General features: G+C 39.6%; 1 protein-coding gene across 2 annotated transcripts in view; it reads left to right on the forward strand.

Annotated features, from left to right (window-relative positions):
• Positions 1–12,836, forward strand: part of LOC120527383 (transient receptor potential cation channel subfamily M member 3-like) — an 881,963-nt gene that overhangs the window by 866,954 nt on the left and 2,173 nt on the right. For both annotated transcript variants that reach the window (XM_039750735.1, XM_039750734.1), the window contains exon 10: positions 11,550–11,650. In XM_039750735.1, the coding sequence (XP_039606669.1) occupies positions 11,550–11,650 (101 nt within the window). The remainder of the gene's footprint in view (positions 1–11,549; positions 11,651–12,836) is intronic.

Below are 12,836 nucleotides of genomic sequence, written 5' to 3' on the forward strand. Positions count from 1 at the left end.
GAACTATAACTTTCCTCTATCACACCTAGATCCAGCATTCGTTTGATCTCCAGCTCCACTTCTGCCTTTTTTGCTTCGGGGAATCGATATGGGCATTCTCGGACTATTACCCCAGGTTTCCTCAAAATGTCATGAGCAGCCAGGGAGGTAAGTCAAGATATCTCACTTACTACCTCCTCAACAGACACGATAACTGCTTCGAGCTCCTGTCGTTGTAGGCGGGTCAGATTATCACTGAAGTTAAAGTTTAATTTATGAGCTAAGAGTGAGCAGGGGGGATCGGGATCCTTTTCCTTCCACTGTTTCAGCAAATGAATGTGATAAATCCTCTTGCTTGGCCTCAACCAGCCCCTTCCACTCCTAAACTTCTTACGGGCCTTGCCAATGTGCCAGTAATTTGGAGTGTGATGTAGGAACCAATACCATGACTCAATCCCCCGGTGCAATTCCCGAAGGGGCGTACCATAGTTATAACAACGGACCTGGGGCCTCATGTATAAACGGTGCGTACGCACAGAAATGTTGCGTAAGAACTTTTCCACGTTCAAATCGCGATGTATAAAACCTACACTTGGCGTAAAGCCACGCACTTTTCCACGGTACCTCATGCCTTGTCGTACGCAAGTTCTCCGCTCGGTTTTGCAAACTGGTGGCACCCAGCGTCAAAGCAATGGTACTGTTCTTGTGTGATTACTCATTATTTTCATGACGCGGCTTTATAAATACACAGAAACTAACCGCATATTGTTTATTAGTGTAATGCATCTGATTGTAATTAACTCATAACAATATAATGGTCCAAGGAACAGCCATAGTATTCCAAATACCATAACTGCTTTAGCGTTGTTACTCTCACTTCTTCTTCTTCTTCTTCTTCTTCTTCTTCTTCTTCTTCTTTCAGCTCCTCCCATTAGGAGTTGCCACAGCAGATCATCTTTTTCCATATTACTCTCACTGCACGACTCGGAGTATTTATATCACTGTATCTGAGTGTGAATCACAGCAGCAGCTGATCGGAATGAGAATTATCGGTATACGGCATTAAGCACACGCTGTCTCAGCCACTGCAAAACATTTCAAAGCCTTTCCTGTACGGACCTCGCGGTTCAAAAACAGTTTAATCCCAAGAACTTTAAATGCACTCAATCAATTGCTCCTTGTAGAACGTTTTGTACTTATAAGTACAATCACCCCACTGTAAACTTGCACTACAGTTATAATATCCCACAACTGGGCCACTTTATAAAGCGTGTATTTACATATGATGACGATATCATTTTTAAGGTGAAATGCAGCAAAATATGTTTGTTAAATTATACACATAAAACTTTAACTTCATTTAAATAATCTATATTCTTCACTGGGAGTGTCGTGAAGGATAGAATAATTAAACATGTACTACGAAGATATTTCAATGATCTTTAAACGTTTTGAAGAATCGGCGCTAAGCTTACAGATGGCTTAACTTCTATTACAGAGCTGATTGTGTGGCGATCAGTTACTTGGGGAAAGAAAAGCAAGGACTCTTGGGGCGGCCACGCCAATATATATTGAATATAAAACAGAAAGAGAAAATAACAACACAGCTAAAAACGCAGCGACAAATTTCGACAAAAGATAAATGCTTGTCATGAGCACGAGGCTCATGAAACACATGTTTAATAATGTGCTTTAGCTCCTATCATCATGAAAATGATATCACGTATACATCTCAGTATTTTAGTTATTCAGAGAACTGTAATATCACAAATGTAATGGACTCTGTGTCCAGTTGGAGGAAGAGAGCCAGTTTAAGAAGCAAGTAGTGATTCACACACATAGATCACATACGAGTAGAAGATCAAATACAAAACAAAGCATTTAACGTGCTACTTTAATTACGATGTAATTTTGAGAAACTGGTTAATTAAACGATTTTAAGATGAAGTTTATAATGTTCTACTAAATGACAAAATAAACTACATGATTAAAGTGGAAATGTCGAGATTGAAGTTGACATTTCGTGCTTTTTCCCCACCGTGTGCCTTTTTTCTCTTTTTTCTTTTTTCTTTCATATGACACTCAGACAGTGGGCTTACAACTCTTCTTTTCACGGCAACTTTGATATGTGACTTCTTTTTTATTTCCGGCACTGTGCGATTTTGTGAATGTGAGCTTTCAAGTTTCTCCAACACGTTATGTCACTCGATCAACTTCATTTTGTTGATTATACCACGGCTTATTTGAACAAATAGTATGTTTTTCCTTTGTCTTCACTTGGTATTCGCTGAAATTCTTATATTTTCCCCGTGCTTTTCCCATTGTCTTTTCACAGAAGGCTGCGCTTAAGGGCGATTTATATTGATTTGCATATTCAAATAGGCGTAATTCTGGGAGGATTTGGGGCGTTACATAATGCGTGTGCACGGCGTTAGTTTTCACGCTGATCGGGATTTATGTAACGGAAGGACGTGAAAGTTGGAGTATGCACAGATTCCTGCATCTGGATTTTTCTTTGCGTAAGCACATTTCGGCTTTTGTGCTTATGCCATGTTATAGTGCGAGTTCTACGCACGCCATTATACATGAGGCCCCTGGCCTGGTTGCACCTTCTCCATGTGAGATTTTAGAATAGGTCTAATTTTTGCAAATCTATTGCATAGTTGCACAATATATTCAAATGTATTTGTAGAGGGGAGGGCCTCCTCCTCCGAACACTCCTTTAATATGTTCAATATACCTTGGAGTTGTCGTCCATATAATAACTGAAAGGGTGAAAACTCTGTGGAGGCTTGTGGGACTTCCTGATATGCAAAAAGGACAAGGGGGAGGAGCTGATCCCAGTTCCTTCCATCCTCATTGACTACCTTACATAGCATCTGTTTAGGTTTTGATTAAACTTCTCAACTAGACCATTGGTTTGAGGATGATATACTGAGGTCTTCCAATGTTTTATTTTTAGTAACTTAGCAGTTTTCCTGAACATCTCTGAGGTAAAAGACGTCCCTTGAACCATCAGGATTTCTTTAAGGATGCCAACTCTTGCATCTCCAGTGCGATAGACTTTGAAGTTGCTGAGTGCAAGGGATCACCTTTGGGATATTGGGTAACATAATCTACCAGGACCCTATATTTGTAACCCCTGGCCAAGGGCTCTAGGGGTCCCACCAGGTCGACCCCGATTCTCTCATAGGGAATGTCAATTAAGGGTAATTGGACTAATAGAGCACAGTCCTTCCTAGGACTGGGCATACAAAAGCAGCAGACCTCCTCATTAATCCCGGGCCAAAAATATCGGAGCTTAATCCGCTCTAGTGTTTTTTTGGGGTCCAAATGGGCTCCCATTAGGTGGGTATGATCCATTTCACAGACTTGTTGCTGGTAAGTCTGTGGAACTAACAACAGGGACCGTACCTCCCGCTCCTTTTCTGCCACCTGATACAAAAGGTCATTATTTAACACAAAGTGGGGACCCTGTGGCATGGGATGTAGTGTGCATTGGCCATCTGTGGAAACTACTGCATTTTTTGCAAATTTAAGGGAATCATCATTCCATTACTCCCTTTTAAATGAAGCCGGAGTCTGCCTAAATTGAAACTGCAGACAGGTAAGTCAAGTCAAGTTCCGACCTCATGGGGCGTGGTTTCAGACTGAGCTGGAGCAGTGATTGAAGATGACATGTTGCACTGCGACAGCCCAGCTGTCTCCATGTCATCATTAAAGGCCAAATCCTGGCTCTCTTCCAGCTGTGAACATGGCATGGAGGTAGCTGAGGACGCTGTTTTGGCGTACATGGCTAGACCTAGTGCCCTTGTGGGATTAGTAAGTGTTGTACTGCAGTTGTTATCTGACCAATCTCTACCCAGTATCATGGGGAATGAAGTATTTTCAAATACCACCACTGCCATTTTTCCCAAGACACCATCGTGGCAGATGTAACAGATGGCGGACTCATATGATTGGACGTCACCGTGAATACAGTTTAGACTGGTCTTTACTTTGAGCCATTGTCGCTGCAACACTAGATGGTGAGCAACAATGGAAATGCTACTGCCAGAATCAAATAAAGAAGCAACCTTGTGGCCATTGACTAGTAGTACAGCAGTATGTGAAAAGGCCAGAGGATTAACGAGAACACACTGCCCCCCCGGATCTCTCCGCAGACCTCCTTGTTACCTTGCAGAGCCCTTGACTGTGTATCCGAGTTCACCAAATCATGCTCCTCAATGTAGGAACAGGAATGCAAATCAGGGACACAACTTTGTCTGGGTTCACAGGGATTCTGTTCCAGATCTCCCAAATAGGTTTCCCCCCCACCAAAGGTTTTTAATGATCCTCAGCAAGTAGATCATGCTATAATAGGATTGTCCCCAGGTCAGCTGGGCAAGTTTAGGCAGGCCATTTACTAATAAAGCACAAGACACTTGTTTAACTATTTATCAAGCATTCTTTTTATTTGTCCTTAGCCAATACCCGACTTTATGCCAAAGTGCCAAGCCCTGTTCTTTGAGGGATTCTTCTGGGTTAAATTCCCAGGTCATTATATCCCTTGCCTGCCGACTTGAGGCACCCCCACCTTTCACAAAGGATTTTCCCTTTCTGGGGTTTTTGGGTTCAAACCCATCCTCAGGATTTCCATGTTAAGTCTCCACTGTGTTTCTTTCTGAACCTGGCCCTCACCTGTAGGTCCTCTGCCTACGGTCCCATGTTCTCCTTAGAGGTTTCCGTGTCAGAACATGCTTCAGATTCCCCTGACACACATCACCGACCCTAGCTCTCCTACCCGACTGTTCTTCGGCTACTTGGGACGAGGGTGTGTTGAGACTGTTTTGGGTTGCCTTCCAGTTCCAAAAGGAGGCCATCATCCTGCCAACTATGCCATTGTGAAAAAATCAGTCTCAACCCATAAAAAAGGTTTTGGTCAGCCACCCATATATTGTCCCTAGCTGCAAAAGGGTAATGAAATAAGCAAATATGTGCTCTGGTTGATTTCCAAACTGAACTGCTCTAAGTTGTGAGATGATGGCGGCTTTACAGGCTGAAACAGGAAGTAATTCTATCTGAGGCCAGAATCGGAAATAATAATAATAATAATAATAATAATAATACATTTTATTTATATAGCACCTTTCCCATGCTCAAGGCACTTACAGAATATAAGAAAGAATGGCAGGGTATACAGTATATAGCATTGTACAAACCAAATAAATTAATAAAGAAGATTAAGACAGTAAATTCAGAGAAAAGCCTAACAGACAACATAATTGATGATCTAGCACACACACACACGTTACATGAGCATCTTGACAGAGAGGTAAACTGAGAGAAGGGTAATAAAGTCAAGCAGAGCTACAAGCCTTCCTGAACAGATGAGTTTTGAGTTGTTTTTTTAAAAGAATTCATGGAGTCAGCTGATCTGATTTATTTTGGTAGGTCATCCCAGAGTCTGGGCGCTATACAGCTGAAGGCCCTGCTGTCACCCATGGAGTGTAGATTAGTGTGGGGCACAACAAGATTGCCAGAATCAGAGGACCTTAGGGGGCGGGCAGGCACATAGTGATGGAGAAGGTCACTGATGTAGCTTGGCGTGAGGTTATTTAAGGCGTTGTAGGTTATTAGTAGGATTTTATATTAAATTCTGTAAGACACAGGGAGCCAATAAAGACGGAGCAGGAATGGTGTGATGTGCTCGTTGCTGCTGGTTCGAGTAAGGACTCTTGCAGCCAAGTTTTGAATAAGCTGGAGCTGTGATATAAGATTAGAAGGGGCACCTGCCAGCAGTGAGTTACAATAATCGATGCGGGATGTGATAAAAGCACGGACAAGTTTCTCAGCATTAGAAAAGGAGAGGAAAGAGCGAACACAGGATATGTTAAGGAGGTGAAAGTAAGAAAGTTTCTTAATGTGATTTATGTGGGCGGAATAAGAGACACCATGATTCTTTGCAGTGGAGGCAATTCTAATGAGATCACCACCAAGATGAACTGGGAAGGAGCTCATTTTATTAAGTTGCATTTTAGCCCCAATTTGCAGGAGTTCAGTTTTGTTGCAATTTAATCATCTTTCTTGGCGCCTGAACCAGAATTGACATCAGTCCTGGCGCCGGAACCGGAAGTAACGTTGTTGATGTTAAATCAGATAGGATTTCCCATATCTGGCCTGCAGAGATAACAGAAGTAGGTTTAGCACACCCTGCCAACCCTTGCCCTGGCATGTAATTACCTCCACTTGGTCCACTCAGCTTCCTCCTAATCACACATGTGTGACAGTTCTATTAAACCAAATAGTGCATGATGAACCTAAACAGGTGTAAATGGAAACAAGTTAGATGGAGAACTGCTGGCTCCTTTGTCATTTGTATCTTATTGCTAAATAGGAGCCATTAAAAACAATGACTGCAGATGATCAAGACAGAAATAAGCAATTAAGGGTGGGAAATCTTAACAAGCAAGACCACTAAAATGAAGCATCAAAATGTCACTTAAGCAATAAGTGCTTCATCAGCAATAATTGATTTCTCATTAAGAAGCTGGGTTGGAACAAAAACCTGCAGCCACTGTGGCCCTCCAGGACTGGCATTGCCCACCCCTTATATAATGTAATGTACTGGGCTTTTCACCTCTTTAATAATACTGTAAATTTTTTTTTTTTTTTTAAATATATTTTTTTCAGTGAATTCTCAATGGTTTACTTTTTTGATCAAAATGCCAAAGAGAAATTGCAAAATAAAATTTTGAGAGAATAAAAATTTTATGTAACTTTACAGCAGGTGTTTTCTTGTCAGTTTCGCACCGTGTAATGGTGGAAAACATGAACCAAAAGTTTTATCTTTTCATTTAATTAGTGTAGACCATTGTGAATGCTGCCATTAAATGTTAGTATATAAATTCTGGAAGTCAGTTTAATGCAGTCAAGGCCAGAAAACATGACACAGCTGACAGATTCACTCTGTGGGTCTCAGCTAACAAATGGGGAAAGCTATGACACTGAAGCACATATAGCTCAGAGGTGCATTTCTATTTTTGTCCCCCATAGTGCTACCATTTACAGATGCCCATCTAACAAGCTCCTCTGAGTATAATCTCGTAAAACATTTTCTACAGAAGCGTATACTGTATGCCATGTTTTTCTTAAAATACATAGAATTTTGGGTGAAGATATTTATTTTTATTCATTATTTTTTCTCATATTCATGTGTCCCATGTTTCTTCTTAAAAGATGTATTGAGGTGTGAACTCTATGGTGGCTGAGCTCCAAATACCTCATTCCATATGGTGCCAAAAATGCTTGATTTGGCTGATAACAGAGACCATGTCATTAACCTAAATTCTCGGCCATGTACCAAAGACATTCTAAAACTGGACAATGCTTCTCAGTTCTAACTTGAAAATGGTGGAATGAGCTTTCCACAACTATCCAAAGTGCTCTAACTCTACTAATGTTCAGGCACCACATGAAATAATGTGGTGCCTCAACAAACACTTACTTACAATGTATTTTGGAACTTTTTACAATTTGTCTTTGTCGGCTTTGCTAAAGGACCAACTACGCATCCTTGATCCATATAACTATAGTATACACTTCTAGTGTTTGATATTGATTGCAAACTGTACTTGCATTCGAATTGTATTTGTAAGGACCACCTTGGGCTTGGTGTTTTTCGAGTTGCCAGCCATTCCTAATACACATGTGTCAATGTAGTGTGTGGAAACTCCAGCTGGGTTTCTGTTTATGATATACTCATGTGAACATGTCTGATACCTACTGCCAATGCCATATTTAAAATGCCAATGCCATATTTAAAACCTCTTTAGTCTTTAGTCCTATCTATTGCTCATTTTTAGATATACACAACAAACAAATGGCCTTGTCTGCATATTTGATGTTTTTAATGATTGAGCAATAAATTTCATTGGAAAAGTAGGGTTACTGAATTAATAGACAACTAAGTGTAAAATGCATGCTCTAGAGAAAAAATTTTAAATAATAAGAGGTAACAACTTTAAACGAGACAGATGCACTTGATATATTATTTTAAGTTGAATATGGAGCTCGAGTGAATTCTTTGCATTGCTACCTTCCACTCCATTTCCGAAATGTTGAGTGTGAGATCCTTTTCCCACTGTACTCTGGGATATTTGAAAGGGAGAGACTTTAAAATGTTTTCATATATTATGGAAAAGCTGTCTGAGTTCTTAAAATTGATCAATATTTTTTTCGGAGGTAGGTGGGAGGTGAGGGAAATTTGTTTAACAAGTTTTCTAATTTGAAGGCAGTGGAAGAAATGTGTTTCTGGAAAGTTACATTTAGAGTGTAATTGTTCATAGGATGGAAACACTTTGTCTATGTTATGGCAGAAGCGCTTGGTTGGCGCTGACCAGACACAGACTGACACTGGAGGCACATGAAAACGAAACATGGGGCACGTCTTCCCCATGTCCAACAGGCCCTATGCAGTCCCAAAACGCACAACCAAAGAAAAACACCCACAAAAATCACTCTCTTCTTCCTCCTCTCCTCCAAGGCAGCTTTGTCCTCCTCCTCCCAACTCTGGTGTGCCCCGAGTAGTGGCTGCAGGCTCTTCTTATAGCACCCAAGGCTGCATTCCAGCCCACACGGGCTCGTTAAGCTGTGTAGCTCCTCACGGTGGTGGCCACGAAGCCCAACAGAGCTGAGCCCTGAAGTCCCACGCCTGTGGCCCCAATGTAACCCAGGAGGGCTGCCACCACGCATTCCGGGGAACGTAGTGTGCATCCTATGGCTGCTCCCCCAGATCCAAAGTCAAAGGGGCGTCCCAGCCAGGCATGGGATCAGGCCATCTGCCACAATGTACAGATCTCTAAGTGATTTAATCCAGAATGTTTTCCAGATATTAAAAACTGTGTACATTTGAGAGGGTGGAAAATGGTGGTTCTTGTGCGGAGGTTCCAAAGATGAACGCTTCTCTATCTTAAAATACTTCCTACATTGATTCCATATTCTGAGTGAGTGAAGCACTATTGGGTTGTTAGTATATTGGTGATGACTTGTACTTATTTGAGTACAAGGAATATAAAGAAGTACTGCAGGATTTTATTTCTATTGCGGACCAAGCCTATGTCTGTTCATCTATCTGTGTCAATGTTCAGGTTTTTATAGCTTGTATATTCGCCACCCAGTAATAAAATTGAAAGTTAGGTAAAGCCATTCCACCTTCTTCTTTAGGTCTTTGTACGGTCGCCCTTTGAGCATGAAGATGTTATGAATTCCAAATAAATTAGGTTATGGTTGAATCTAATTTCTTAAAAAAATATTTTTTGATGTATGTTGGAATGTTTTGAAATAGAAACAGAATCTTAGGAAGGATATTCATCTTGACAATGTTAATTCTTCCAGCTAAAATGAGATGAAGGGCAGACCATCTATGCAAGTCTTGCTTAATTTTTTCCATGCAGACAGCAAAGATTTGCTGATAAAGAGCTTTATGCTTATTTGTGATGTTTACCCCTAGGTATTTAAACTGATCTGCGATAATAAAAGGGAAGATGTCCAATCTAATATTGTGTGCTTCAGAATTCACTAGAAAGAGCACACTTTTAGTCAAATTAATTCTCGGATTTGAAATCTTTTGAAATTCTGTTAGTGCTGTTAGGACTGCAGGCACAGTATTTTTTGGATCAGATATATACAGTACCATATCATCTGCAAATAGAGAAATTTTCTGTTTGTGTCCTTCTCTGATAATCCTCTTTATCTCATAAGCATTTTGACAGTGAGCTGCCAGTGGCTCAATGGTGATTGCAAACAGCAGCGGTGACCAAGGGGCATCCTTGTCTAGTACCATGTTCTAGTTTGAAGTAGTCTGAATTATAGAGATGGTATCTTGTCTGAATGGAATTTCATAATGTGTTTTAAAGGTATCTTCAGTGACATATTTAATATTTCACTGACAATATCTGTGGGTCCCAGTCTGCATGAAAAGAACAGCCATTATGTCTGTGTCTAAGAAAACAAAAGTGGACAGTCTGAATGACTACTTCCATGAGGCAATTATTCTCATTCAAATGTAGTGCTTTGAGAGACTAGACCCATTAAAAAGAGTTTGTACCACCACCACCACTGAGGGTGTCAAATCCCTTTCATTTTATACCATCCCAACACATCTAGATCACTGTTCTCATTATATATTACACCTCAGCACTTAACATAAACATGTAACCCACTAATATACCATCATCTGCAGTCTACCAAGGATCCTTTTGTTGACCCCTTCATTTCACTTACAGGTCAGTAGAAGACACAGTAAACATGGAGCTCTGGCTTCAGCTATCTAGATCAGTTATTCCAGTTTAATGGTGCTATCATTGATTTCATATCTGCCATCGGGGTTTAATTTGACAGTCCATCCATCTGACCACTGAAAATTCAAACTGAAATGAATTGCTTGACGAACAGACAATATGTAAGCCTTGAAACTGCTGTCCAGTTAGGAAGATAATTTGCACATCCAGGGGCAGGAAACAGGCAGGAAATATAATCAAATACCTCACTCACTCTGACATCCACATCTTTAAGTTATCACTGTGGGGTTCAATGTGATGCCCACTTGACATTTCAAAAGGATTTTCCCTAAAGCAGTCATCCTGGTTAATCAGGGGGTTTGATAACATCCCAGTCAATATGCAGGCATTCTATAATCCTTCCCCTACTTTAACTTTCAATTGGGAAGTATACAGTTGAAGATGTGATTTTGGATATGTATTGGGGTATGCTATTATGTTCTGTTTTGTTAATGCGTTAATACTATTGTGATAATGCCAAATATTATATACTTTGCCATATACTGAGGATACCTTTATTTTATTAAAGCTATAAAACCAACACACTAAGCATCTACATGTAAGTTGCAAGGCGAAAATATTTTAAATTCAACTGAAATAAAACCTGTATTACTGTACCATCATTTTATTAAGTAACTGGATCAAGATATCATTATTATAATGAAGACTTTTTATGTGAGACTTGCATGGATTTGTATGATAAAACAGAACATTTGGGATTTTTTCATTAATGAAAATACATTTTTATTTTCCAATGAATTACATTAGGATGAAGCTTGATGGTCAGTCTGCATTAACAATACAGATTTTAAAAGCAATGACTTCTTTGGTTAAATCTGAAACTGTTACTGTATGTTACATATTAAACATATCATACATACATTACAAGGTGGATGAATATAAACACACTGACCTACATATTTAAGTCTCTTGTGAAAACTTTTAAATCATTTAGCAGGGTAAACTGTATTGATTTAAAAGATGCTGGATAAAAACCAGCAGAGACATTTGCTGTTAAAACTATCATTGAATCCTGAATCTTGTCTTTTTATGCTTACTCTAATTAATATGTTTGAATCTGATGATGTAAATGAGTGAACACCAATTTTACTACAATAAGATATCTTACATGAGGACTTATTAAGCTGTTAAATGAACAAGAATATTATTGTTTGCACTGCTCAGTAAGAATATGGATAATTTATATCAGTATGACTCTCTTATTTCCTTTTTTTTTAATTCTTGTATCAGGTGCCAATGCATCAGCTCCTGACCAGCTAAGTTTAGCTTTGGCCTGGAACAGAGTCGACATTGCACGGAGTCAGATCTTTATTTATGGGCAACAGTGGCCGGTATTGTATTTTACCTTTTTTACTAAAAGTTATTTTTAAAAATTCATATATAACATGTACCATGAATAGTATTATTTTTTTCTAACCAATTGCAATGAGGATAATTTTCAACAACTTAAAAATATGATACATACTGAGATACACTTTAAATGTAGTAAGGGACTAACTCAAAAAGAATTTGCAAAGTACTAAAAGAATAAATAATTAAAAAAAAAAAACATTCTGCCAAGTTTCTGGACATGCCTTTGTAGGTGTGTGCCCTGTCTGGCTCGATGGGTGGCAACCCACTTGACAAACTCATAAGTACTGCAGCCAAAGACTCCTTTTTATCTTATGTCTTTCTCTTTATTCCTTAGTTCTGACCTACAGTATACTCCGATCACAAGTGAGACTTGTCCCTAATTTACAATCAAAGAACTCTGTCCAGAAGCAGCTTTAAATACCCTGTGGTGGTGTCTCCCAACAGGTTGGGCAGCTCAGTTTGATTACAGGATCACCAAGTTAATACAATCTACCGGGTGTCCTTAAACTCTGCTTCAGTGTTCAGTGAGCTAGACTCCCATTGCATTTTCTGGGTACTGAGCATAGCAGGTGTTACTGTTCACCAGTCCATAATTCCATCTCAAAATGTCATACACAGAACCAGCTGTTTTGCAATACCTCAGTGGAGACACTGTCTAACAATATTAGTTAGTGCTGGATTTTCATGTCATCATTACGCCTTCCCCAACTCCATATGGTACTGTATTATTATCAAAGACTGTAGGATGTTTAAGCATATTGTTGACATTCTTTACATACTGTAGCTGTGGTCCAAACTTCCAGTATAAATTATTCGTGTTTTGTGATTTACCTGTATAGTACAGTAAAATGTTTTCACTGGATCATATTCAAAACATTTTTTTATAAATTAGTAATAAAGGAGTATACATTTTGGCTGATTTTCTCATTCACATTTTTCAGACTTTCATACAAAATTAGGTTATGAATAACATCAGGAATGGAATTTATTTGTACACCAGGACCCACCAGTAATTACCTTCAACATCCATCCATTTTCCAACCTGCTGAATCCGAACACAGGGTCACGGGGGTCTACAGGAGCCAATCCCAGCCAACACAGGGCACACGGCAGGAACCAATCCCGGGCAGGGCGCCAACCCACCGCAGGACACACACAGACACA

Source organism: Polypterus senegalus, chromosome 4 (assembly GCF_016835505.1).
Source record: "Polypterus senegalus isolate Bchr_013 chromosome 4, ASM1683550v1, whole genome shotgun sequence".
Lineage (NCBI taxonomy): Eukaryota > Metazoa > Chordata > Cladistia > Polypteriformes > Polypteridae > Polypterus > Polypterus senegalus.